Source organism: Panthera onca, chromosome A1 (assembly GCF_046562875.1).
Source record: "Panthera onca isolate mPanOnc1 chromosome A1, mPanOnc1 haplotype 2, whole genome shotgun sequence".
NCBI classification, from domain to species: domain Eukaryota; kingdom Metazoa; phylum Chordata; class Mammalia; order Carnivora; family Felidae; genus Panthera; species Panthera onca.
This window is the reverse complement of record NC_138339.1, coordinates 315,305-342,468: the sequence shown is the minus strand read 5'-3', so window position 1 is coordinate 342,468 and position 27,164 is coordinate 315,305. Positions and strand designations below refer to the sequence as shown.

General features: G+C 60.5%; 1 protein-coding gene across 3 annotated transcripts in view; it reads left to right on the top strand.

Annotated features, from left to right (window-relative positions):
• Positions 1-988: 988 nt before the first annotated feature.
• SLC9A3 (solute carrier family 9 member A3) overlaps positions 989-27,164 on the top strand; it is a 41,087-nt gene continuing 14,911 nt past the window's right edge. Inside the window, exons 1-2 of one of the 3 annotated variants that reach the window (XM_060634257.3) lie at positions 989-1,365; positions 25,178-25,480. In XM_060634257.3, the coding sequence (XP_060490240.1) occupies positions 1,158-1,365; positions 25,178-25,480 (511 nt within the window). In that variant the 5' untranslated portion in view covers positions 989-1,157. The remainder of the gene's footprint in view (positions 1,366-25,177; positions 25,481-27,164) is intronic. The other 2 variants (XM_060634256.3, XM_060634258.3) reach the window with 2 other exon arrangements.

Here is a 27,164-nt window from a genome sequence, read left to right as displayed (position 1 = left end):
CCTTTGTATTTTGAAGGCAGGGCCCACAGGTGTACTGAGAGACTGAAGGAGTCAGGCCTGCGTCCTGGGTCTGGGGCAGGACAGCAGGAAGAAGGGGCCACCCAGCGCTGACGCCGCAGGGTGGGCTGGGGAAGGGAAGAAGGCGGGCATTCGCCTGGTCAAGTCTGAGGTGCCCATATAAGCTATCACGGATTACTGCTCAGGCAGGGGGGGCTGTGGCTAGTTGCCGCTGGAGGCCAAGCCCTCAGGTAGAAAGGGCATTGGGGTCTGAGCCTCCCAGCTGGGCTCTGAGGGCCGGGGTGGAGGGTCCCTCAGGGAAGAAACAGGGCCACCGTGCAGGGGGCAGGGCAGAACCACTTGGATCGGGCACCACCCCAGGTTCGGTGGGAGAGGACCTGGTTTCGGACGACTTGTTCCAACTGTTAGGAAATGCAGGTGCACATTGAAGACATAGCTCAAGGCTTGCGCCTGGCCCCCTTCTGGACCCTGGGGCCTCCAGTGGGGTCCACAAGCCCCAGGCCCTGCATCTCTGGATAAGCTTGGGGCCAATGTGCCCCCGCAGCTGCCCCAGGCAACTCGGGAGCGGAGCTAACGCCACTGAGGGGCGCCCGAGACACCTGGAGCCCACCAAGCCCCCAGCCAAGCCCGCAGGGACCGGTCGCTGCCGCGATCCCCACCTCACCCCGCTCCGGGGAGGCGGCTGCTCAGAGTCGCGCGCCTGGACCTCCCGGCCCGCGCCCTCCAGCCCCTGGACAGGGACAGGGTGGGACGGGGAGGCGCGCGGGCCATAGAGGAGGGAAATAGAGGGGCCCCGCGCGCGGGAATTCGGAGAGGAGGTCAGGGAGACCGGTCGGCCCCGGGTGGGCGTGTGCAGGCTGGGCTGGCGTGCCAGGAGCGTGCGACGGTGTCCGTGCTCGCGTGCGCGCAGCGGGGGCGGGAAGGCCCCGCCCCGGGGCGGGAGGGGGCTGCTGGATTAAAGGCCACCGTGGCGGGCGGGGACCGGGACAGGAGCCCGCACCCGGCGAGCGCTTGGCTCCGCGCCGCCCTGAGAGAGTCCCTGGAGGGGGCGGGGGGCGCGCCCCGCACGTCCACCCGCCCGGGAGCAGCAGGACCCACACGACATGCGCGTCCGGAACGGGCGCTGAACGGTGGCGACGATGTCGGGGCGCGGGGCTCCGGGCCCCAGGTGCGGGCTGCTGCTGGCGCTGCTGCTGGCGCTGGGCGCGCTGCCGCGGGTGCGGGGCGTCGAGGAGCAGTCTGGGGGCGCGAGCCAAGGCTTTCAGGTGGTCAGCTTCAAGTGGCACCACGTCAAGGACCCGTACATCATCGCGCTGTGGATCCTCGTGGCCAGCCTGGCCAAGATCGGTAAGAAGCCGGGGGTCCCGGCCCCGCCGCGACTTCCTCCCGCGCTTGTCCCCGCCGGGTCGCGGGGTGGGGCGGGGCGGGGGGCTGTCTGCGCGACCCCGCCCGCGAGTACAGAGCTGTGCTCCCGCGTTCGCGCTCCTGAGCCGGCTCCTCAGTCTGCCTGGCCCAGCGGCAGCCGCCCCGCGGTCGGGCCTGGGGAGCGCCCCGTCGGCCCCACGTAGGCAGGCCCGCGGGTCAGGCGGGGCGAGGCGGGGACCGCGAGCCTGGCCGGGCCCGCAGCGGCCACGCTCGTCGCCGAGAGCGACCTGATCCCCGCCAGGCGCGCGCCGCCCGGGGTCCTGGGGTCTCGCGGTCGGGGCTCCCTTGCCGGCCTGGATCCGCGAGCTCCCTCGGCCAGGGGTTGTGTGTGTCGGGCTCGTCCAGCTGTTTCGTGCGGGGAGGCAGCGCCAGCTCTTGCCATCGAGCCCTGGGGTGATAGGCGGCTCCCAGGGCAAAGGAAAGTGGGGCCGCTCGAGATTCAACCCGGCAAAATCCTATTTGCAGGAGCGATTTTTCCGTTGACAGTGCTTCTCCTCCCAAACCCCTGGTCTGTGGGATTTCTCATAACTCGCTTCAGTGAGCCAGCAAAGGGGGGGCTGCTGGTCGCTCCCGGCCAAGGTGACAGGAAGGTCAGCTTCTTAAAAGCTCATGGGGACCAAAGTTTGAACGCGTTGGGCACCGGGCAGGGAGGGTCTGGGGAGGCGGTGGACGCGCCTGGTAACTGACTGGGCGGAGTCAGGGGAGAGGACACCGCCCCAGGGATCAGCGGGAGGCTGGGATTTGGGAGTGGGGAGGGGCAGGAGAGGGGAGAGGGCTCTCCAGGGCCTTGGGCTCTGACCTTTTCAGCCGGCTGGAGCGTGGTGGTCGGCGGCTCTGGGGACAGCCTGCGACAGAATTTGAACCTGGGGTTTGGATGCCTGGAGGGCGGGCAGCACTGGGTTAGCTGGGTGCCCATCCACCCTCCCTGCGCTTCCCCGTCTGCTTTCTGCTTCTTGAGGGCACTGTCCATCCCTCTGCCTCCTCCCGTTTTCTCAGGCATCTCTTCCCTGGCCCTGGCTGCCTGGTCTGGTGCTCACTCTGTCCCACACTGGGCTTTCTGGGACACCGGAGTAAACCTGAGCACCAAGGTCTCATCCGTGTGTCTCCTCCGGACACCCCTGCTGGGGGCAAAGGACGCTGGCCGCTTTCTACCGGTCATCTACTGGACAGGTCCAGTCCCGGGCTGGGGCTCTGAGAGCCCTGTCCTGACTAACACTCACACTGCCTGCACCACCACCACCCCCCCACCCCCGGAACTGACCGTTTCTGGGGCTGAGTGGGGGCTCTTGTCCTCTGCCACCTTTTCTCTTCTGCGAAACCACCACCATAAAGATGACGATGTGCGCGGGGTGAACCCGTGACAGTCTGGGGAGCCACACAGGGACATGGAACACCCCTGTTTCCTGAAGCAAATGCTTTCTTTGCAAAGCTGGGGCTTCTCCGAGCCCAGCCGTGGCATCTGACATTCCAGTGACAGCTGCCCGCCCAAGCTGCCAGTGGCCCTGAGGGGAAGCTGCCGGGAAAGGTCTCGCTGACCAGAGTATTGGCCCCAGGAGTTTGTCCCTCACCCGGGAAGAGCTGCGGACCTGTGAGTCTCCAGCGCGGCCAGACTTGTCCTGAGGGGGACCTCTCCAGGGCAGGGTGGCCACCCGCTCCGGCCAGTTCTGTTTCACAGTCAGAGCAAAGCCCAGAGTTCGTCTTCCTGCCCACACTCACTTAAAAGGGCTTGTGGTGCGAGCACCGCAGGCTCATTCCATTGTTGTCTGGGATTGCTGACCCCCCTCGAAGGGGGAACAGTCAAGCCTGGAGACCAGGGGTTCTAAGGATAACATGGAAAGGACCCCAAGGGAAGGCCTGTGGGGCTGACCCAGCCTCCCCCCTTCAGGGCCGTCCTGCTCTGGGCCAAGCCATGCCCCGGCCCTGCCCACACCATCCGTCCCTTGGGCTCAACCCCTTAGTCCTGTACCCTGGAATCTGCTGCACTGACCCTGCCCAGGTCCCCAGGGTCCTCCTGGTGGCTCAGTATGGTCCTCGGGTGACCCCCACCTCGGCCCTTTCCTTTGCAGTCCCCCAAGCCCCTCCACTCTGTCCCTTTGCCCATAGTCCCTCGGACATCGTTTCTCCATCCACCTTGGGACCCCACCCCCTGCTGCCTCTGGCCTTCCAGGGCTCAACATCCAAACCAAATCTTAGCAAACAAGCCGGCCCTACAAAGCAAGATCTACATCAAAGAAAGCGGTCACCTCACCTCAGTGGCCTGCACTCACTCTTGACCAGATCCACTGAGTTCCAGCTCCACCTCCTCCCCGGTCAGGACCCCCACCCACCCCACCCCCATCATCCATCGTTCTCTGCAGAGAGAAACAGAGACCTAACCTGACCCACGGTATACCCCAGGGGTTCCCCAACGACTGGCCCACCTCCCTGCCCTGTGGCATCCCCCACTTCCCGACCCACATACCTGGCCCCAGATCAGGACATCGCCCAGGCCCCTCCCAGTGCAGCCAGCACCTGCGCACAAGCCCCACAGAGCGCTCCTAGCCACGCCTTCGTATGCATCCAGGTTGGGACCCGAGGCCGAGGCCGTGTGGCGGTGTGTCCAGCGTGTGCAAGATGAGGGCAAGCTTTGGGTCCCAGCGTCCTCCCTTCTTGACTCCGCAGTCCAGGGCTCATGTTCATGAGACTCTCAGGCCCCTTTGGTCATTGGAAACGGTCAGGCTATTTCGATCTCAAGGTGCAGGAGCAGGAGAAGAGAGGGGTTTCTACTGATTTCCAAGCATTTGCCAAATGTCTTACCAATGGTTCCAGGTGTTTATTTTAGTTTCGGTCAGATTTCTTCCAGCCACGGGTGGTCAGGGCAACAGGGTGAGGGGGCCTGGAACAGACAGGACAACTAGGTGCGGGGACCTGGGACAGACAGGACAATTAGGTGCGGGGACGAGGGACAAAGCAATAATTCATGCCAATGTTTTGAAGCAGCTGCTCCCCTCAAGCAGCTTTGGCCAGAGGGCAGGGTCATGGCCACCAGCAAGCTGGCCCAGGAGTCTGGGGTCAACCCTGTGGCTGCTGAGGTCACGGACCCACAACCCCTAAGACCCCATGTCTGGAGCTCAGCAAAGGACTTACTGTTTGCATCTGGACCTCCAGGGGCCCCCTGCCCATAGCTGCATCTTTAGGAAATTCAGAAGGGGAGTAGGGTGCCACTGAGGACAGGGAGCCCACGCACGGGTGAGGCCTGCAGGGCCAGAGAGGTTGAGGGACCCACTGCAGCGGTCCAGTGTCTGCCCCTGGGTGGGGGGTGATTCCCTCCTCTGGACCCCTGGGGGGGGGGTGCTGAGCCTGCAAAGGCCCAGGGTCTTGGGCCTTGGACCGAGCTGGGCCTTTTCCCCTTAATTGCATTCTCTCTCCTCAGACCTTCCTTGGAGGCCAAAGGCTGGGCCAGCACGAGGCCCACATTGGCCATGCATAGGTCGTGAGGCAGCAGAGCGTGGGGTAGAGGGCCCGCTTGGGTGGTGGGGATCCAGGTGGCTTCGGGAGACAGAGCTCTGGAGTTGCCACCAGGAAAGGTGCCTTCTGGAGGAAGAGGCAGGTTAGAATGTTGGAGGCCAGAAGGGAGACCAGAGGGAGGCAGAGGGGAGGCTGGAGGAGGCCAGACCAGCACAACCAGACCCTGGAGAACTTTGATCTCTACCCGGGTGGCACGAAGAGGAGGGAATTGAACAGACCTGGGCTCTCAGATTATTGCCTTGGTTGTAGGTCAGAGAATGGACATTGGCGAGGTGGGGGGGGGGGGCACCAGAGGAGATTCTGGGGAAGGGGCAGTTGTAGGTTGACTGGGTCCATGTATTCCCAAGCATTAGGTAGGGGATATTTCAGTGGACAGATGTGGCTCAGGTATCCAGCCGACATCCGGGTGGGTCCAGGGCAAAAGGTGGGCAGTGAGTCAGGTCAGGGAGGAGCCTCCTGAGGGGGTCGGGACCCTGCCAGTGAGGAGGCAGGCCTGAGCCATGAGACCCCTGGACAGGACGGGCTACACTTGTAGCGGCCGAGGTGAGGGGCAGTGTTGGTGTGGGTGGGCCAGTGAGAAACCCAGTTTGAGGCCCCCTGAAAGTGCAGCTCGCGGTGTGCAGGGGCCGGAGGCCAGGGGCTCCTGACTCTGGCTGGCTGGGAAGTGGTGGCCTCACCCTCTGAGCCTGAGAGTCTGTGCTGTCTACACCATGGCCTCTCTTGGGAAAGGGGGCGGCCTGGGCTCACATCCCACCCACCCAAACCTGGCAGAAACACCCCCAGGAGGACCCCAGTGGCCGATGGGACCGTCTGGCTTCGAGGGCTGGAGGCTCAGGGGTGGTGGCAAGTCGTCGCTCCTGGTCCCTGTACCTCCAGCACCCTTGAGGCTTTGCAAGCCCTCCCCTCGATGTGATGCCTCCCTCTTCACTCCTGGTCTTGGGGGAAGAGGCCCCGGGGGGGTCTTTCAGTGGGAAGACCGGGGCCTGCTGTACAGCGTCCAGAGCCTCTGACCCATGTTGAGCCTCCACAGGAAGTTCTTCTTCCCAGTTACGCTCCAGCTGGAGCGCAGCCCTGGGATCATGCCTTCCGACACGCTAGCTGCTGGCCTATCTATCCAGTTTCTTGGGCCTCAGGGCCCCGTGTTCCTGGCCCCAGTTCTCGTTGCTTCCAAAGTGCTTTTCCTACCGTTATGATTTCACCCTTGAGCGGGGGCACTTACGCCGCAGGCATGGGACGTCCCTGGGTATCCACCCACATACTCCGTTGTCTTGCCCAGGCACCTGGGGAGCCGGGGCCACTGGCCCAGACACCCCGCCTAATCCACTGTTTCTCTGAGGTACAGCCGCAGGGGCTGGGCCTCTGCCCCAGGCACATGCCCAGGCTGTGGGGGAAGCCAGGGGGTGGTATTTACCTCCTGGGGTTAAAACCAGAAGCTTATGGGTTTTACTTCATGTGCTCTGGTCCAGGACCAGGAGCCCCTGGGGCTGAGCCTCACCCTTGTCCTACTCTCTCCTGTGGGTTCCTGGGCGCTGTCCATCATGCTCTCCTGCCTGCCTCCACTGAATTTGCCTTGCTCCTCTCGGAGGAATGCATGAGGGGATCTGGAAAAGGAGGAAGGGCAGGGCAGGTGCCATCCTCCCAGGGGTGGATGAGCCAGTGGGCCCTAGTGGACCCCAGTCCTGGCAGGACCCAGTAAGTGGGCCTGGAGTCGAGACCCATCATCCAAAGCCTGGAACCAAGGGCCCTCCCAAGAGCCTCTACCAGATGGAGGTGTAGAGTCTCGCTTTTCAGGAACTGCTCATGGGGGAATTAGCCCCAGGCTGTAAAGCAATCCATGGGCATTTGGAGCTAAGGTATAACATGAAATATTCCAAGGAAAGAGGGGCAAAGGTTGGGAAGTGCTGATAGCATCCAGTCCTGCTTGCTCATGGAAGGGACTCCCCAGAAAGGCTCTGCCTGGGCCAACTTCCTGTAAGCAGAGAGGTTCTTGGCCTTATTCCCAAGGCACCAAGCCCCTTTGCGGGGGTCTGGACCGTGGTCAGGGGAGTGCACGGTGCTCTGTGATCCAGTCGCAGACCTGTCTCTGTGCCCTCCTGACCTGTCCCTCACTCAGCCTTGCACTTGGTTTCTCCGCAGGTGTGTCAGGACACCCCCCTCCCCAGTTCTTGCCCCTCGAGGACGGGGCTGCGGGTTCCTCTATGTCCACATGGGTTGGAGGAGAGTTTTCCTGTCACACAGGCCAGGCCCCCGAGCCGGGGGCTGAAGCTTGCGTTCCCACCCATGCCCACGCACCGTCCCCCAGTGTCCGAAGCCCTGCTGATATCGAGTTTTACCTGGAGGGGTGGCCAGGGGGCGGACGAGGGACGGGCTCTGCTCTCTGCCACCTGCCCTGCCTTGGCACCTGCTCATGGCTTCCTTCAGAGAAGGCCCCTTTGACTTCTCCTGGCTGGGTCCTGGGACAGGCCTGTTCCCAGGAGCACAGGGCCCACGGCTCTGGCCACTGTCAGGCATCGGGTCCGAGTCTCCAGGCCTTGGGTGCTTGGCTAGGTTTGAACAGAGCCTGCTCAACCAGCCTCTCCGCCCTGGAGCCCAGACCGGGTGGTTTCCCGCCTGGGCCGTGGGCAGCACAGTTGGGGTCCCTGTCCCCGGCACCTTCCCTGGGCGGGTCTCTGCTCCCACCCTGTGCCCGTGCCTTCCCTCCTATCCTGCCTCCCAGCCCTCCCTCCTGACCTTCCCTGCCTCTCCTTTCCCATCTGTCTTCTCTCTCTGCTCAGGCCAGGGGAGAAGGGGTGCTGAGTGAACCCAGGTGCTGCGGGGGCCCCTCCCCACCCCGGCCCTGCCTGCAGAGCCTGTGGGACTGGAGGATGACAAGCTCAGGGGCCCCTGGGCTAGGGGGCAGGTATCCCACTAGTGAAGGCGGAGGGGCTGGTGGGGCCACAGAGGCCCCAAGAGCGGTTGGGACAGGAGCGGGATGGCCCGATGGGTGTGTGGTGACTTCCATCCTGGCTGTGGCCCTGGCACGTGTGGCTCCCCTAGATTCCAGTGAAAACCCAGACTCCACCTGGTCACGCAAGCTACCTGGCACCTGTCCCGCCTTCCAGCTCACCCCCGCGCCTGAAGCCCCCACCCAGTTCTTTGGTTCAGCCAGGTCAGCGCTGTGAAGGCAGGCACTGCGTCCGGCTCGTGCTGCGTCCTCAGTGCCCGGCACCCCGCCTGCCCATCTGCATAGCTGAGAGAAGGAACGCAGCCCTGAAGGCCGGCTTCCCGTTTGTAAGTTTTGTCCAGACCATCCAGGCTCTGGGCCTGGGAAGAGGCTCCTTACCCGAATTCCTCCCCCGAGTTGCCACACAGCCTTCTGAGAACACCACGCCCGTGGAGGCGGGCAGCCCGTGGACAAGCACCGCCAGCGTCTGCTCAGGGCACGGAGGGCGCGTCGGGGCTCAGGGTGGGGAGCTTCTCGGCCCACACGGTGCTCAGCTGGGCAGGCCGGGTCCCCGGAGGAGGTCGCACCCCGCCTGCACTAACGCACGCTCCCCCACCGGCTGACCGCTGCTGCCAGTTCACCCCCAGTCACGCCTTCCGGAACAGGACAGAGCAAACCCACTGGGTCAGGACGCGCGGGCTCCAGGGACACAGGCGTCTGCGTGGGTGCCAGCGCCCTCACGCTCCTGCGCTGAGCCTGGGACTTGGGTCCCGGGCGGGTCAATCCCATCAGCACAGCAACAACTTTTGGGGGGCATAACTGGTCTGATTTCCTTTATTGATGCAATCTTGAAATCCTTGATTTTTAGCAGCTGCAGCCCTGGCTGCCGGACGAGGCCCCCTCAGTTTAGTGCTCACTTGACAAACGTCAGGATGTGGTACCAACAGAGCAGCCCCAGACCCCCCAACAAGTGCAGGTTCCTGTGGGGGACAGACGGATGACATCATGGCGCAGGATAAATGGCGTCATGTGCTATAGTGAAAAACGAATGAGGAGAGGCGGACGGTGCAGGCAGAGGAGAACCAGCCCTGTAACGAAAGCATTTTCAGGAGTGGATCAACCAGTGCGAAGGCCCTGAGGTGGGCATGTGTAGGTGTGTCTGAAGCGCAGCAGGGGGCGGGCGGGGGGAAGCCAGCCAGTGGGGTGTGGACGGTGACCTCAGAGGGGCTGGCAAGGCAGCCAGTCACAAGCGTCACAGGGAAGAGGGGCCGCCGAGGCTTCTGAGCAGAGTTGTGCTTGGCTCCACCGAGAGCGACAAGGCTGCAGGGAGGGAGGGGTGGCAGCAGCTCAGAACCGTCACCTCATGAGCTGGGCCTTCCCTGGGGCATTTGTAACGCTGGCACAACCCCTCTCATTTTATAAGGCTCTTCCCATAAACATGTGCAGAATAAACGAGTCAGAAACCATCCATATGTGCTCGGGTCTGATCAGAGGTTAAGGTCACAGCCTGCACCTGTGAGGGTCCATGATGTCTTGGGCACTGAAGGGCCCTGGCCAGGCCGTTCTGCTTTGGCCCCAGTGCCTCCGGCGTCCCAGAGGGCACAGGACTGGCGGGCGGGTCAGGTGCAAGGAGGCCGAGGGTGCGCGATGCTGCCCCACCTGACCCCCGCCGCCCATTGCCCGCCAGGGCCCTGTGTCCTTATGGCAATGACGGGTGGTGTCTGCACAGGCGAGGGCCATGCTGGCCACCCTCCAGGTCATGCGAGGTGCCCCAGCTGGGCCAGGGACCTGGGGCTTAGCCTCACACGGGCCTTCCCTCGGAGCTCACTGTGTCTCAAGTCCACATCTACAAGCCAAACTTTCATCCATCCGCTCTGGAAAGAAGTGAGAGCCCCATGCTTCGCTGGAAACATAGGGTCAGAGTCCAGGCTATGGACTTCCCATCTGAGGGGCAGTGGGGATGAGCTACGCAGGAAGGGAGGGGGCCAGCTGGAGTGAGCGGGGTTGGGAGCAAGTGGGCCAGGTGAAGGCAGCAGCCCAGGGGGCCCAGGTGGGGGTCGAGGCCACTGGGCTAACGATGGAGTCTGGGGGTCTGTGGACAGATGTGGCCTTGGCAAGCAGATCGGCTCTGGGAGGCATCCTGGGAGCCCCTCGCTGGGACTTCCAGCCTCTGGGGGCAGGGTCAGCCCTGTGCTCAGGAGGAAGGGTGCAGGACTGTGGGGGGAAGGGCCGAGTTCTGTTTCTTCCTTTCCTGGGTAAATCAGGAAGCCTCAGTGGATTCACCACCCGCAGAGCTCTCATGCTAAAGTCCAACCGTGGGGCGCTCTCAGCCGGGGAAGGGTTTCTTGCAAAGGCAAAATAGGAAGTCGCAAATGCCTGTTTCTGGCAGCTTGTAGGACAACATAAAGGGTGGAAAACCACCAGCTCCCGGGGGTTCCGTTTCTTCTTGGGTTTAACAAGCCCCGGAGCTTGGGGTACAGTGGACGTGGGCCTCCCACCCTGCCACCTACTTTGCCTTAGAACGCAGCCCTCACACGCTGGGTGCTCGGTGCAGCTCACCTTTGTCCCGCCAGCTAGACGTGGACCGAACAGGGCAGCCCCACGGGAGGACCACACGTGTGCACTCACTTGGTGTCCATATGCGTGTGTGCACTGCTCCTGTGTGCTGGCTCGTACAAGGTGGAGGGCGGCAGCCTGTGGCTGACGATCGTGTTCCCCACGAGGCGGTGGGCTCGAGGCTGCTTGCTCCTGGGGTCCTGTGGTACCACGTACACCTCTGTAGCATCCACACTCCCTGTGGGGGCTCAGGGAGGAGTGGGCAGACATGGCAGGTGCTCAGGGGGTATTCGGTGAATGATCAAGTTACTGTCGCCACCCCCCACGTCCGAGGGAGTGTCCCCATATGGACTGTCAAACGCTGGACAGAGTCCCAAGGGAGGCTCCTTGCCCAAACCCAACAGAAGCAGCTGGGCTTCCAGGGGGTGGGCTGGGAAAGACCCTGGGGTAGAGGAGGGGGCCGAAGCCGCCTCTTGGCCACCCCAGCGGAAGCGGCCCCCCAAGAGCTGTGTCTTGGGGCCACAGAGGCCTTTGCAGCAGGCCCCTGGAGCAGGCCTGGGAACAGGTGTGGTCAACACCAGGGCTAGGGCAGCCGCAGCCCCCCTCCCATACTTCACAAAGGCCAGTTCAGAGGCCAGACTCCCCAGAAGTCAGCTAGTGTCGCCCTGTGTGCTCAGTGACAGCAGAAACTGCATAAGCGGGCAGGGTGCAGTGGTGAAGCGGGCCGTGCCTCCGCGTGGGGTGCTGCCGTCCTTCCCGCGTCCTGTGGCGGCACAGCCTTCATTCTGGTCCTTTAGCGGAGGATCGGGAAGGGGACCAGCTGCCTGTGTGACCCAGGCTGGGCCAGCCTCAGGCCTCGGTCTCTCACAGGCGGCTGAGGAGCCCGGAGGGATCAGTGAGCTCGGTCCAGCTCGGTCCCCCAGGGCTGGCTCCAAACAGCTCGAACCAGGGCCTCCGGGGGCTGGGCTGCGGCCAGGATCCAAGCTCAAGGGTGTCCAGGGTGGGAAGCAGGGGGGAGGCGACGGTCACCATTCCCGCACAGCCGCTGCCCAGCCAGGCTCCTGGCGGCTGGCCACGTCACACATCCGTGGGCAACCCCACGGGACTCCAGGGCCCTCCCGGGCCTCCCGACCCCTGCCTGGTCGGTTGCTGCATCTGGGGAATGCCTGCGGCCTTGCAGTGGGCTAGCTGCCCTCCTCTCCAGCAACCTGGCCTCCTCAGCAGGGACGCGGCTGACCACATTTCCCTCAGATGCGGCTGGAGAGCGGAGGTTAGCAGGTGCGGCGCGCAGATGCATGGAGGGTCCTGCAAAGGTGCCTGGGGGACGTTCTGTGGCCTGGGCGGTCCCAGCAGGGGGCCCGGCCATAATAACAGGCCCACTGACACCAGCTGCCTGAAAGCGAAAATGCAAAGACAGCCACACGGCAGCTACAGACGCCTGTGTCCAAGACGGCAGGTGAGAGCCAGGACCCAGCTCTGGGGGCCCGTGTCCTCCCACAAGCGGCAAGAATGGGACTCGGCAGTCCTGCCCCCACACGCCCGCTGCCTGCAGGCTCCTGGTGCCGCCCTGTCCCTGGAGTGGGAATGATTTTGTGGCTTCATCCTGGTGGGTGCTGGCTTGTACCCACCAAGTGTAGCTGGAGAGGGTGTTCTGTGGATTCGGCCAGGCCTGCGAAGGAACCCTGTGTCGGCCCCTCACCCGTGTGCCTCAAACCGCGGCCACCAGTGTGCCTTTTCTTCCTCCTCCTTTTCCCCTCCCCCAGTGCAGTGTGGCTAGGATTGGGGTGGGGGTCACCTGACCGCCATTTACAAAATACAGTTAGTGACCAGAGCAGGGGCCGGGGGTCCAGGTGTGGGCAGGTCTCAGCACAGCCCTTCCCGTGCACCTTCCCCCCCCCAGAGCTTGCGTTTCTGGGGGTGAACCGGTGAAGGAAGGCGGTTGGAAGTTTCTGAGAAGGCCCCCAGTGTCGAGGGTACAGCCTCTGTTGTCAAAATCCTTTACTCATTAACTCAAAAACGCCGAGAACATTCCGACGGCTGGGGTGCCTTCAGCCCCGGGCCGACGTGAGCCTTGGCCTGTGCCCTGCATTTTGGGGCCCCAAAGCCTGGAGGAGCATGTCTTTGCCCAACACCCACTCCGGCTCACGTGAGGTGCCCCACGAGAGGCATTGGCAGATGTGGGATGGGCGCGTGTGGCTGGCCGCCCGGGGACAAGGATGGGCCCTTCCCACCCCCCCGCCCCCTGACCATGGTGTCCAGGGCCGGGAAAGCTGACCCCCGCGCCTAGCGCTCCGGGACCCTCTTCCCACCCCCCACCCCACCACAGAGTCCTCCAGTGGCACAGCGGGTGGAGACTACCGGGATTTGCCTCTGCACCTCCCCCTCCCCAGGACCCCACCTTGCCCTCAGGGCACCGGGCCCTGAGGCCCCTGCAGCTGGCTTTCAGTGTAGAATCCTGGTTTTCTTGTGGCCTGAAGATTAGTTCGAGTGTCACGAGCTGAGCCGCGTGAAGCTGGGGAAGCGTTATCTGTCCCCGAAGAACAATGGTGCCTTCCCAAGCCAGGGGCTGGGGGGCCACTCCTCAGACCATGGCCGGGAGCCAGCACGGAGCCCAGCGGAATCTCGGAAGTAGACTGGACACAGCGTGGTGGTGTCTGCTCCCAGGAGAGGGACAGGAAGGAGGTTCTGTCCTGGGGTGGCTGAGGGCAGGCAGCCTGTGAGCTGAGCGGGGCCAGCACACTCCGCCCCGGCCTCCTGCACCAGCCCACAGGGCCACGCTGTGCTGTGTCCGGCCTAAATCCACGTGCCGGGCCCCAGCGCCTATCTGTGGGAAGCGGGGGTGAGTTCTCTGCTTTCCCGTTGACAAGGTCTTCCTCCCTGGCGTCCTGTGCCTTCATCAAGGGGAGCAGGGGAGGGTCTGTGGTCCTCAGGCAGCCTGGCAGGAGCTGACTGTCCTGCCCACCAGGGCTGCAAGGGGAGGCCACACGGGGCCCACGGAGGGTGTTTGTGGGTGCCGTGATGGAGGTGTGAGCGTGCCCTGGTGAGGACACGCGGGCCACAGCACCCTCAGAAACCTTGGAACCGTCCCCTCCCGTGGAGCTCCTGTCCTGGGAGGGCCACACGTCAGGCTGTTTCCGGGGAGCCTCTGTCCCAGCTGGGAGGGGACGGGGGCGGGGCGTGCAGGGGCCTGCGGCGTGCGCCCAGGCGGGCCCTGTGGCTGCGTGGCCGTGTGGCCCCAGGCAAACCTTCCCCTCAGAGAGGCTCTCGCCTGACCCGTCACGAGGAGCGTGCAGCTGTCCGCTGAGGCCAGCTTCAGGGTAGACCTGAAGCCCCAGCCGCGCCACACCGCACGGGCGCCACATGGGCCTGGCTCTGCCACAAGCTTTGCCACGTCACGTGGTTCCTGGGGTGGGGGGTGCTTCTCCCGCCCGCCTGCCCGCACTTGCTCACACAGCTCACAGCCACGTGTGCTCACACCTGCACCCTGCACACCCACTCGTGCCCTCTCCTGGCACCTGGCCTCCCCGCTGCTCCTGCCTCACACACTAGGAAAGCTCCGGGCACCGTGGCGCCCTCCACCCTGTGCCACCCTGGCAGCCAGAACCCCACACCGCACCACCCCAGTCTGGAGCTGCCCCTTCCCCGTGGGTGGCAATAAACCCTTTTCGGTGAACCTGAACAAACTTGGTTTTGTTCCGACGAAACCCGGCAGCACGCGAGCGCAGTAGAGTCACGACAGACCGCTCCCCGGCCGGCACAAAACCGCAGGCCGCTCACCCCCGGTCGTCCCTCAGGGCGAGGAGCAAGGGTGTTTCCCGGCCTGCCCACCTCCCTCCCTCATCCCTAAAACACCGTCACGTCACCTCCGTCCCGGGCCTGGCCTCCCAAGCCTACCTCACAGCGCAAAGGCATCCCCCACACCTCAGCAATGCTGATTTTCAAAAATTAATAGACCCAATTTTTTAGTGAAGGTGAAAATGTACGCAATAATTGAACAGGTGGCACAGAGAGTTCCCCATACCCACCGGCTCCCCCTCCCCCCTCTCCCACCCCCCCAGTGTCCCCATTGTTGACATCTTTCATTGCTGTGATGTATTTGTTGCAGTTAATGAGCCAATATTGATGTATCCTTATTAACTGAAGCCCATGGTTTACATCGCGGTTTGCTCTTGTGTTATGTATCTTACAGGTTTGAACAAATGTGTCATGACGTGTATCTATCATTATGGGATCGTACGGAGTATTTTCGGTGCCCTAAAAATCCTCTGTGCTCCACCTATCCCTCCCTTTCCCCATCACCTGGACACCACTGATCTTTTTACTGCCTCCGTAGTCTCTGCCTTTTCCAGAATGTCGTAGAGTTGGAATGCTGCTGTGTGAGGACTCCAGGAGGTAGCCTTTTCAGATGGATTTCTTCCCCTTAGTAACGTGCATCGAAGATTCAGCCACGGATTTTCCTATCTCGACGGCTCGTTTATTTTAGCGCTGAATGATACTCCACTGTGTATGTAGCACGGCTTTTTATCCATCCAGCTACTGAAGAACAATCTGGCGAGTACGAGTAAAGCTGCTGTAAACATCCATTTTCAGGCTCTTGTATGGACATAAGGCTTCAACTCCTCTGTGTAAACACCAAGGAGATGATTGTTGGGTCGTACGGTGAAGGTATGTTTGGTTTTGCAAGAAACCGCCAAACTGTCTTCCAAAGTGGCTGCACCGTTTTGCATTCGCACCAGCGAGAATCTCCAGTCGTCTGTGTCGTGAATTTTAATAATTCTAATAGATGTCTAGTGGTACCTTGTTGTTTTGATCTGCGATCCCCTAATGACATATGATATTGAGCTACGTTTCCACGTGCATATCTTCTTTGGTGAGGTGCCTCTTTAGGTTTTTGGCCCATTTTTAAATTGGATTGTTTGTTTTCTTACTGAGATTTGAGTTCTTCGTGTGTGTGGGACACAAATCCTTTATCAGATACATGTTTTGCAAATAATTTCTCCCCGCTGTGGCTTGTTTTCTTGCTCTCTTGACGTGGTCTTTCTCAGGCAGTTCATTCGTTTCAGTGAGGTCGGGCTTCCCTCTTTCAGGGATCGTGCTGGATCTAAGAAGTCATCACCAAACCCAGCTAGGTTTTCTGTCCCACGATCTTCCAGGAGACGTATAGTTCTGCATTTTACTTGTAGGTCTCTATCCGTTGAGAGTTCATTGTTGTGAAGGCTGTAAGGTCTGTGTCCGGACTCATTTTTCTTCACGGGGACGTCCCGCCGTCCCAGCAGTCGCCGACGGGACCACTTTTGTTCAACTGTGTTACCCGTGCCCCTTCGTCAAAGACCGGTGACTGTGATCACGTGCGTCTGTTTCTGGGCCCTCTGTTCCGTTGCACTGATCCGCTCGTCTGTCCTTTCAGCGATCACCGTGGTCTCACCTGAGTCTTGAAGTCGGGAAGTGTCAGTCTTCAAATGTTCTTCAAGGTCGTGCTGGCTGCTCTGGGTTTTTTGCCTCCGTATGATAAAGTAACAGGTTGGAATTTTTTATTGGGATTGCATTGTGTCCGTGGATCGTGCCAGGAAGAACTCGCCGCGTGACCGTGCTGAGTCTTGCCATTCGTGCACGTGGACCATCTCTCCATTTATATGGGTTTTCTTTGATTTCTTCGTCCAAGTTTGCAAGTTTTCATGTAGGTTCTGTACACATTTTGTTAGATTTCTACCTAAGATTTTTTTTGGTTTTTGTTTATTTTTCTTTTTTTGGTGTTGATGTAAATGGTGTTATGGTTTACATTTCGAATTCCATACCTTTATTGCTGGTTTATGGGAGAGTAATGGACTTTGTATACCCTGAAGTCTTCCATCACTTTCTGGGATTTTCTGCACAGACATCATCTAGGACTCGTTCTGCCCCTGCCCCTACCCCTCCCTGCCCAGGGGGCCAGCCGCCTTGTCTTGTGTGCCTGGCTTTGCTAGCACACGTTGGGCATGTTAGGCTATCTTGGCCAGGACCATTCATGTGGGTGCACAAGGCGGGAAGGGGTTGTGATATGACTCAGCAGCTGTGGGTCTCTGGCCAGGGGAGTTAGCACAGAAAGCCTGCCCCACCCCCACATGCTTGCTCTCTAAGTTCTGGTGTTTTCCACCAAAATTTCGGTGCTGAACGTTGTGACTACACAAACTGTCTTCACAGCCGTGAGACAGCATGGGACCGTTTTTCCATTCCCAGTACATCCTTTTGTTTTACCCAAAGTCATTGACTAATCTGTTGTTGGCACAGTTTTCTATGGATTTAAGTGGTTCGGCCCCAAACTCCCAGAAGGCTGCTGCATGTGGCAATGTGCTCCGGGCCCCTCCCCTCTCCGGGCACAACACCAGCTCCCCCACACTGGGCACCCCATCTCCTGAATCTCGTGCCTTCTTGTCTTGGGGAGAACCCCCGTTTGGTGGGTTCATTCTCCACCAAATGTGGTTTCTCCGTCTGTTACTTCTGGGGACTGGCTGTGCAGCAAGCTGAGCCTTGACAAGCAAGCATCAGGAGCAGGCTGACCCCTCTGGGTGAAGCCTGGAAATCAACTCCCTGCCCAGGAAGGAGGCATCACTCCAGGCCCCTCCAAAGTTGGTGTCCTGCCCCTGGCCCAGTGCCTCGTGTGGGGTCTCCTCCCTCTCCCCCCCCCCCCAGCCTCCTCTCTCGTGTGGGGTCTCCTCCCTCTCCCCCCCCAGCCTCCTCCCTCGTGTGGGGTCTCCTCCTTCTCCTCCCCCAGCCTCCTCCTTCGTGTGGGGTCTCCTCCCTCTCCCCCCCCAGCCTCCTCCCTCGTGTGGGGTCTCCTCCCTCTCCCCCCCCAGCCTCCTCCCTCGTGTGGGGTCTCCTCCCTCTCCCCCCCCAGCCTCCTCCCTCATGTGGGGTCTCCTCCCTCTCCCCCCCAGCCTCCTCCCTCGTGTGGGGTCTCCTGCCTCTCCCCCCCCGGCCTCCTCCCTCGTGTGGGGTCTCCTGCCTCTCCCCCCCCGGCCTCCTCCCTCGTGTGGGGTCTCCTCCCTCTCCCCCCCAACCTCCTCCCTCGTGTGGGGTCTCCTCCCTCTCCCCCCCCCAGCCTCCTCCCTCATGTGGGGTCTCCTGCCTCTCCCCCTCCAGCCTCCTCCCTCATGTGGGGTCTCCTCCCTCTCCCCCCCCCAGCCTCCTCCCTCTCCCCCCCAACCTCTTCCCTCATGTGGGGTCTCCTCCCTCTCCCCCCCAACCTCCTCCCTCGTGTGGGGTCTCCTCCCACTCCTCCCCTCTTTGGGGGTGGGATCCAACTGGCCATCATGCTGAGTCCCTGGAGACAGAGTCCCTGGAGCCCTGTGCACCCGGGGTGTTTGTGGCTGTCGGGTCAGTGCCCGTCTCCTCTGCTCTCGTCTCCCGATCGTCCCTTGTTCTTCCCTTTTAGGTTTCCTCTCCTGTGTTTTGTGTCCTTGTCTTTTCCCTCTATCTCTGTCCCCTCAACTCTTCTGTCAAGTACTTCTGCTCTCATATTTGAAAAGAGGTTTGAAATCTCTGGATGTACTTTCTTATCAAGGGTGCGACCCTCCTTTCATCGGTGTGGATAGCGATGGTGATATTCGAACTTTCCCTCGCTCGCTTGACTGTGCTTCCTGTGATTCAGCTGTGGGCTTTGTGCCCAAGACACCCCCAGTAGCCGACCTGGGCCAGGCCCATGTATGTGGGAGCGTGGGCTACGGTGGATGAGACACCAGGGTGCCGGTGTCTTCGCATCTCTCCTTCCTTTTGGCCAAAAAATGAAAAATAAAGACAATGAGTGACACCCACCCTCCCCCCTTTTCCCCTTTGTTTTCATCAGGCTTGGGGAAGACGCACTCAGTCCACCCTCCTTGTGAGAATCTGATTTTCATCGTCCAACTTCCCAGAAAGGTCTAGACTGTCATCTGACCTTGAGGAAATCGAGTCTGGAGGGATAAGATAATAGTAGCTCGAGAAGTGGCAGGACAGGTCCCTCGGAACAGAAAGCCCTCACACATGCAGAAACCGTGGAGGCGCTGCTCCGTGGGGAACCGGGCACGAGGGGTCCGCAGGGGCAGCACCTGGCCAGGCCACTCAGCAGGCTGTGCCTGTCCTCTTGAAGGCTGTCCCCGCGGCTCCATGTGCCTCCGGGAACAGCTGGCATGTGTCAGTGCTGCTGTCCTCAGCGGGGCCCTCCCGGCCGTCAGCTGCCCCGTGGCCTTCCCACCTTGGGGAGCCCTTCACCCTCCTGCAGCACCACGTCCATATCAAGAGTCAATAGTCCCCACCATTTCCTGCTGCTCTGTGTCCGGGCAGCGGCCCATGACAAAGTCCCAGCCTCAGGGGACGGTGCTAGGAACGCCCTGATAGTGGTGACCGTGGCGACACGGCAGCCACGTGAGTGGGCACAGGCTTGGTTTACGACACCTTGGGACGCTGCCCACACATTATCTGCACCAAAGATGTCCTCAGAGAAAATAGCCTCGCTGGAATTTTCACACGAAGGGGTAAAAGGTCAACGAGACCTACACCTGCTCCCCCACAGAGAACCTGTTCGTAAAATCCTTGGAGCCTTTTGAGGGCCCCTCGCGGCCCCCCAGCCCCACCCCAGAGTGAAGCATCTTTGTATCTTTGTCTGGTGGATTTTACAACGAGTGTGACCACCCTGGTCAATCTCCGAGCCTCCAGGCAACCACTAGGTCAAGACTAACTTTCCACGTCCTTGAAGCAGAAAGCTCTGAGGAACAACGCCTTTCTGGTCTGTGAAGCCTCCGGGGCCACAGGTCCTGTGGAAGCGGAGGCACCAGGTACACGGGGCCCGGTGGCCCGTCACACCCTGAGCGGAGCTGGGGGTCCGTCCGTGGTGCCGGCGTGGGGATCTGTGTGGCTCTGATGTGGACCCTTTCTTCCTCCTGCTGTTGCAGCTGCGGTTCCACGAGCCATTTTGCTCAACGGGGTCTCCGTGACCGGGCCACCAGCTTCCTGCAGCAATCACGCCCTGTGTGCCATCGGATCGGTACCACCAGCTGGATCCGTGGGGCTCTACGCAGCCCAGGCTGGGCGGCCCCCCGCCCTTCCTCTCCTGAGGTCCTCTCCTGGCCCCAGCCCCGTCCCCAGCCCTCCCCAAACCCCAGGTGCCCATCTCATGTCGTCCAGGCGCCCCACCGCCCCCACTGCTTCTCCCTGGACCCTCAGCCTTTCTCACACTTATTCCGACTTCACTTGAAGACCGATCGATAGAAATAGAAATCAGATAGAAATCCAATCTGAGGGACTTCTCAGATCTGCAAATCTATGTCTTTTGCCAGATGGGCGACATTTGGGGCCATTCTCTTTTCAGATTTTCCCCACCCCCTCCTCTGTCTCCTGGCCTTCCAGGCCTCCATTTACACATGTATTGGACCTTCCGACACTGTCCCACTGGTGGCTGATGCTCTGTTCACGTTTTTATCTTTCTCATCTTTGTTCTTTATGCTGGACAATGTCCACTCATCTAACTTCGAGTTCACTGTCTCTCCTCTCTCTGTCTGCTGTCAGGTCTGTCTATTGAATCTCTTATTTCAGATATTGAATTCTTCGATTCTGGAACTTCCATTTGGTTCTTTTAGGTTTCTTTTATGTCAGGGGTCAGCAGACTATGTCCCGTGGGCTGGCCACCTGTTTTTGTAAATCAAGTTTTCTTGGAGCACAGCTGTTCGTGGGTGTATGGCTGTTTTTGTGATGCAGCGGCCAAGCTGACTAACTGCCGAACAGACCATAGAACCTACACGCCTAAGCAATTTGCTATCTGGCTCTTATTGAAAACAAATCGCCAACTCCTTTTCTCTACTGAGATTTACTAGTTTTTTATTCATTACGAGTATATCTTCCTTTACACCCTTAAGCATAGTTACAGTAGTTTTTTTTAAACCCTTGTCTGCTAATTCCAATGCCTGGATCACTTTGAGATCCCCAGTGATGTCTGGGTCCCATTCTCCTGTGTCTTCATGTGTCTGGTAATTTGGGATTGTTTCCAGGACTATAGCTCATACGTTGTAGAGACTCTGTATTCCGCTGTGCTCCTCTGGAGAGCCTTGATTTCTGTGGTGGTGGTTGGTGCTGTGCTGTCATTTGACCAGGAATGGACTGAGACTCCAAAGAGGTCTCCCTGTGGTGACAGGAAGTTGGTACCTGCCTCTCTCGTGTGTAATTCAAGGATCAGCCAGGAATTTGGGAAGAGTTCACACATAGAATGTTGGCCTCTCGCTGCCCAGCTGCCGTGGTCACCGTCATCTCTGCCCTCCGCTTTCTCAGCCCAGTAAGGCTACAGTTTTAACTGCTCTGGACAACCCCAGCTGGGATCTGCTCTCTGGAAAAAGCCATAAAAAACAGGGAAGTCAGGAAAACGAAAACAAAAAAGAAAACAGGGAACTCGCCCATTGCCGCCCTTTCCCTCAAGGTTTGGAGCCCGCCAGCGTCTGCCTTCTCTCCGTCTCTCCTCAGTGCCTAAGTTGCCATTTGACACGTTTCTTCCAGAGTTCATGGTTGTTCCCTAGGGACAGTTGGTACAATGGTGCTACCCCACCAGTGCCCGGCCCCGAAGGTATAATTGTCACAGATCCTGCTCCCAAACTTTTATTTAGTTTAGAGCCAGTCATGAAACCATAAGAAAGCAAAGCTTAAGCATGGCATCCTTTAATGTGGACTACCACAGGAGCGGCCTGGCCCAGGAGGGCTGAGAAGGAGGGAGTTGCTCGGGGAGAAGGACGCTGCTGTGAACGTCGTCCTGGTGCTCGCTGGGCTCCGGCTCCAGCTCCTGTCCCCGCACGCCTTCAGCTCGGACATGCACGCTTGGGCTCAGTGCTTGAAGCCGGCTGGGGCCCAGCCTTCCTTCTGTCCTCACTTCTGTTCACGATGGCTCCAAATGAAAGAATCTGATGCTTTCCTAGGAAGCTATTAACAATTTTCGTTTTTTAATTTAAAAATTGACAAAGGTTGCTTGGGTTTTGTAGGCACGCAATGTCTAAAGTGTCTCATGGCTTGTGAGCAGAAGGGCCAATCCTGAAAGGCCTCCTTTGCTCTCGAAGCTCTACTCAGGGTCCCGGAAACAGACCCTCCCTGGGGAGAGGCCAGGCCTGTCTGACAACAACTCTGAGCACTCATCTGGAACATCCTTGCAGGCAGGAGCCGTGGGGTCAGCTAGGTAATATTTGAGGACACTATAAATATCTTCAGCTCCTGCCCTGGGCTTGGCAGCTGACACATTTGCTGTAACTAACTCATACCTTGGTGCCTCTTGAGGTAGCATGGAGGTCAGAGAGAGGGGGTCTGTTCCTCTCCCCGTGGGTGGCGGGGAGGGGCTCAGAGCCAGTCCCGTCCTAGGAAAGCTCGGGAGGAACCTCACGCTCGTCTGTGGAGTCCGTGCTGGGGAAGTCACGTGCGGGGGTGTGTGTGTGTGTGTGTGTGTGTGTGTGTGTCTGTGTGTGCCCACCTGTGTCTCTGAGCACCTGTGTGTGGACCCGAGTGTGTGATATTTCAGGCCCGCCCCCTACACGCCTGCCCCCCAGGTGAAGTGGGTCCCCTGTGTACTCCCAGTGCTTCTCATTCTCTCTGGGAATGTTTCCACTGCTTGGTCTGGTTATTTTGTCAGGCAGCGTTTCATTGACCAAGGCTCGTGCGCGTTAAAGTAAAACCAAAGGATTTACTGTGCTGTTGCATTTGCGTGGACTCAGCTGAATCTTGCTGAGAGATCCTTGGAGGCTGTGGCCACATAGGGCCTGACCCCAGGTCCTGGGTACCCAGCTGCATCCCGAGGGGGCGTGACGCACGTCAGCGATGACCTTCCCGGGGGCCTCGGCACCCACTCTGTCCAGGGCCTGCTCCAGAAATGGCTGGCTGGCAGGCGGGCGCCTCCTGACCTTTAACATCAGTCAGAGGGTTTGTAATTAGAATGAAAAGTGTGTGTCCCCTGTGGTTACCACCCTGCAGCCAGGCCGTTCGTGCTTAATTAGCTGTAACTCTCCCGGCCTCAGCAATCAGTTACCTGTGGGTTTGGGAGTCGCTTCATTAACGTTCCCTTGTCGGAAGGGACCGGCCCCGGCAGGGGAGCTCCGGACCCGGCCTCACTCAGCTCCCCGTAGTCTGTGCATCTTGGTGCACTTGGATTTTGTCCTCTACTGTCCTTGTCACTCTGTCTTGTCAGTCCTAGGAGTACGCACCACGTGCCCTGCCTGCATTAGCAGCTCAAATATTTGCCGAGCTGGGGTTTACGCCGCTAAGCTGCTGCTTCTCCAGTGTTCGAGGCATGTGGGGAGCCACTGTCTTTCCGCAAAGCTTTTCTGCCCGTGGCCGGGCCCGGGGTCAGCACAGCATGGCTGGTGCACATACTGAATCGCTGTCTGCCCTCTCCCTCGGCAGGGCACATGGGAAAGCCAGCTCTGTGGGCTCCTCAAAGGCTCAGACGTTCCCTGCCTGTCCAGCCTATGAGGTTTGGCTTTTCCCCAGAAAATGCCGTGGGATTCTGAGGCGGAAGTTTGCACCACCTAATCGTTTCCCAAGGTCACAGCCACCCTGTGGGCACATGGCCTTAGGACGCAGGGCCTTTCTCCATGGTCATGGCTCAGGCTCTGGGCCAGGCCAGATGTGGAGGCCCCGAGCTGTGGGTCCTGAGGAGGTCATCGGGTCACTGCTCAGATTTGCCTTTGCTGGATCCTTCTCTAACGAGGTGTAGCAAACAAGGGTTGAGAGGGAATCGGGTCTTTCCACCTGCCAGTGGAGTCTCGGTGGCCAAGCCCACTTGGGCACGCCGGGTGCTGGGTTTTCTGGTGGCCGTGGTGAGGCATGTGCCTCTCAGTTCCTGCTCCCCCTCCCTCTCTCCCTCCCCACTTCCCAGAGGCCCAGCCCCCCCCCCCCCCCCCCCCCCGTGGGGTTGCAGCAGAGGCCATGGCTGTGCCTTGAGCGTCCACCCTAGAGTCAGGGATTTTTCACAGTGACCTGGTGCGGGAAGGAGGGGTCTGCCTGTGGTGACTCAGCCTGACTGGGAGCCACATCCCTGACTGCGTCCCTGCAGTTCGGGCCAGTGACCACAGGGCATTTCCCCCACAGGAACTCAGCTTACTGGCTCCTAAAATGCCCATTATATGCTTAATAGCTGAACCACCAGCAAATTGCCACTTAAGAGTCAATCAAGTCTTCCGTTTAATTAGCTCATTACAGTGCAGCTGCCTTCTGGAAGGGGTCACAGGCCTGGGGAGAGCCCGCCTGCAGGGCTGGCCTCTCTCACCAAGAATTCCCATCAACCAGAGGCCTCTGCTGGTTGAAACTGTCACCCTCCCTCGTGCCTGGGCTGGGTGGCCGGAAGTGCAGAAGCCCAGAAGGCCCGGCCCTGGCTGCCAACAGGATGCCAGCTGAGAGCACGGAACGAGGGTCCCAGGAGGGCGCCCAGACCACAGGACAAGGACAGCAACATCCCGCCCCAAACTCTAGCTCACGTGAGCCCATGTGAGGCAGAAGCCGGAATCAGAAAGTTGCCCTGCGCCGTGAGTGCGTATAAAGTGAGGTCAGGCACGACTAGGGCGAAGAAGCAGCTGGCGGCCATACGATGTTGTAGGAAAGAGAAGGGGGAGGACACCTGGGGTAAAATATGACCCAAGAAATGGAAGGGAAGTCCCCACAGAGCTCAACCTCCCAGAAAAGGGCCAACACAATCTCAGTAAGACGGGCACTCCAGCGAGGACGGCAAAACGGGGAAATCGTAAAGAGGATTTTCATGGGTCAACACCCATTGTTAGACCTGAGAGATCATTGACCAAGGGTAGGAGACCTTAGAGAGAGAGGCTGGTGGAACCAGAGGTTTCCACAGACTCGGGGGGAGAGGGGAGGGGACACGGACAGCAGGGAGGTGGTGCCTGGGGTGGACAGAGTGGCACGGTCCAGGGGCAGCGGAAGCCCGGATGGGGGGCTTCACTGGCCGGGCAGCTGCTGCCACCTGGAACACATCCTAGGAATTCTTCTAACCTTTTCTCTGAGTCTTAAAAAATAGAACAAACACAGCAGAAGGAGAAAAGGGCCCTGGGAGGTCTGTGAGCCTGCCTCACTCAGAGTACAGGCCTCTGCACCCTAAGGTCTTTGCAAGGGTGATGGGCCACGGGGCCCAGGCAGCCGGCTGTCAGCAGGGGGACCTCCGGGGCCCCCGAGTCCCACCAGGGCAGGTTAAAAGGCAGCCGCACTTCAGGCTCCAGCACCTTGAGACAAGCTGGGTGAGGGTGGGCAAGACGCAGCATGGAAGGATGAGGGGACCGGCCACGCAGGGCCTGGGATGAGGGTGCCCTGGGCTCAGGATCCGCCCCCTGCAGCCCGACTATCATGGGAGGCTCTGTCTGCCCCAGACCCACCCCTCAAAGGCAAAGAGACCCTGAGGAGGGTGTCCCAGGGGCCAGGTCCCGAGGGGACAGCAGTCGACAGTGGACTGGCAGGGCCTCCTGGCCACATGAGTGGGGCCGGAGGGAAGCGTCCACAGACGCAGACGTGGAGCCTCACTTCCCAGGCCCGTGTCTGTCCTGTGGGCTGGGACAGCCCCTCCTAGGAGGACGGCCTGTCCACAGAGCCACCAGGCAGCCCCCCCTCCCAGGCGTGAACAGGGAGAGCTGCTTCCGGTCTCCGTCAGCCCCAGAGCCTGCTGCGTTTCCAGAATGAAATCTGCCCGTGTGGGAGGGGCCCGCGGTGGCCCTGGACCAGAGGCTTCGCTCGGAGGGGTCCCGGCGCCCCTGACGGCCCCCTCCCCCGCAGGCTTCCACCTGTCACACAAGGTCACCAGCGTCGTCCCCGAGAGTGCACTGCTCATCGTGCTGGGCCTGGTGCTGGGCGGCATCGTCTGGGCGGCCGACCACATCGCCTCCTTCACACTCACCCCCACTGTCTTCTTCTTCTACCTGCTGCCCCCCATCGTGCTGGACGCCGGCTACTTCATGCCCAACCGGCTCTTCTTTGGCAACCTGGGCACCATCCTCCTGTACGCCGTCGTGGGCACCGTGTGGAATGCGGCCACCACCGGGCTGTCCCTCTACGGCGTCTTCCTCAGCGGCCTGATGGGTGAGTGGGCGTGCCGTCTGCAGGGGGGTCCTCGGGGTGGGGTCCCCGGTGCGGGGTCCTTGGGCTGGGCTCTGCGGGAGCAGGCTCTGGGCACTCCCCTTAACAATGCTCGGTACAGAACACAGACGCAAAAAGGGGACGAGTGGTTGGGGTGACAGATGTCACCGGTGGGTCCACTTAACCCGCTTGGCATGTTTACAGTAAGGTTTGATGAATGAACAAGAGCCTGTCCAGGCAACCCCAGGCTGAGGTTCGCGTCCTGCCCGGGAATGACGCCCTGTCCAACCAGGCTGGCGGGTGGGTGGGGTGGGTGAGTCGGCCAAGCTGCTGTCCCTCCCCCTCAGCAAGAAGGTGGGGGGTGGGCCTCACTCCCCTGCCAGCAAGCCTCCAGGGAGAGGGAGGAGAAGGCCCCTTGGGCAGAGGCCGGTTGTGGAGCCTGGTAGACACCCACCTGAGCAGTGGCGGCCCGGGCGCCCCCACCCAACCTGCAAGAAAAGCCGCGCCAGCTTCTGCACAGTCACCGGTGCCCCTCCTGCCCCTGCCAGTGTCTCCTGCAGTTTGGGTTACTTAATTCAGCCCTGGCGTACGGCCGAGGTGCGCCCCACCCACCTGGGAGCTGGCCATTATCTACCTGGGAAACTGGAACAGGTGAGGCCAGGGGCTCAGCTGAGGCCTTGCGCAGATGTGCACGCAGCCCTCGACGCTGCCCGTTCCGGGGCTGCCGTGGCTGGCCGCTTGCATCGTGGGTCTACGGGGTTAGCTTCCGGCACTGGGGGCGACCGATGAGAAGTGGGTGCTGGCACCACAGGCCCCAAACACCACCACCTGCCGAACCAGACTCCCAGGGACGGGCCCGGACCGGTGGTTTCCGTCCGGCTGAAGGAACAGCCTTGCACAGCATTCTTTGTGTGGATCAAGGCCTCAAAACCTTGATGACAAAGGACATGCATTGAGAAAGAGAGGCCAAAGGTCCCCTGACGGGAATAGTCACCTCACCTGTCCCATTTGTCACCTTGGGACTTTGTCCTCACCCCATGGGGAGCACGTATGCTTCCTGGAGCCCCCACTGCCATCTGGCACCGCCTCCAGGCTCAGCCCAGAGAAACCCCCTAAGGTTGACATGGGGCCAAACACGTCTGGCCGGGCCTTGGAGGTGAGTAAGCCCCGGGTGCATTTACTGGTGATGCCTCTAGGTGGTTGGGTACATCTAGGATGGCAGGGCCATCTCTAGCCACTGGACACAGGGGAGAGTCTCAGGGTTTAGAGCAGGAGTCCCTAAGGGGACCTGTGTTCGGTCCTCAGGATGCAGCTGGTCAAGGCTAGGCATCAGCCAAAATCACAGATCAGAACAGCACCCAGGGGCCAATGAGCCTATTCTGTCCCTAGACGCCCGGAGCAAGGCATCTGAGGAGTTGGGGAGGCAGGGACCAATCGGTCTCTGTAGTCCAATGGCCGGGGGCACCTCTCTGAGGAAAAGTCACCCTAGGCCAGGCCATAGGTAGGGCTGGCAGTGGGTATCTTGGATGGGTGTCTGGACGGGCCAGCCGGCACTAGGCCCAGCAGAGGCTCCAGGCAGTCAGAGAGGGCCAGTGGGTGGTAGACTGTTGCCCCAGGGAGGAGAGCAGGCTGGCCCCGGGACACTTCCTGCTTGGAGTGGCTGGCTTCCAGAATGTACCACCGGGTC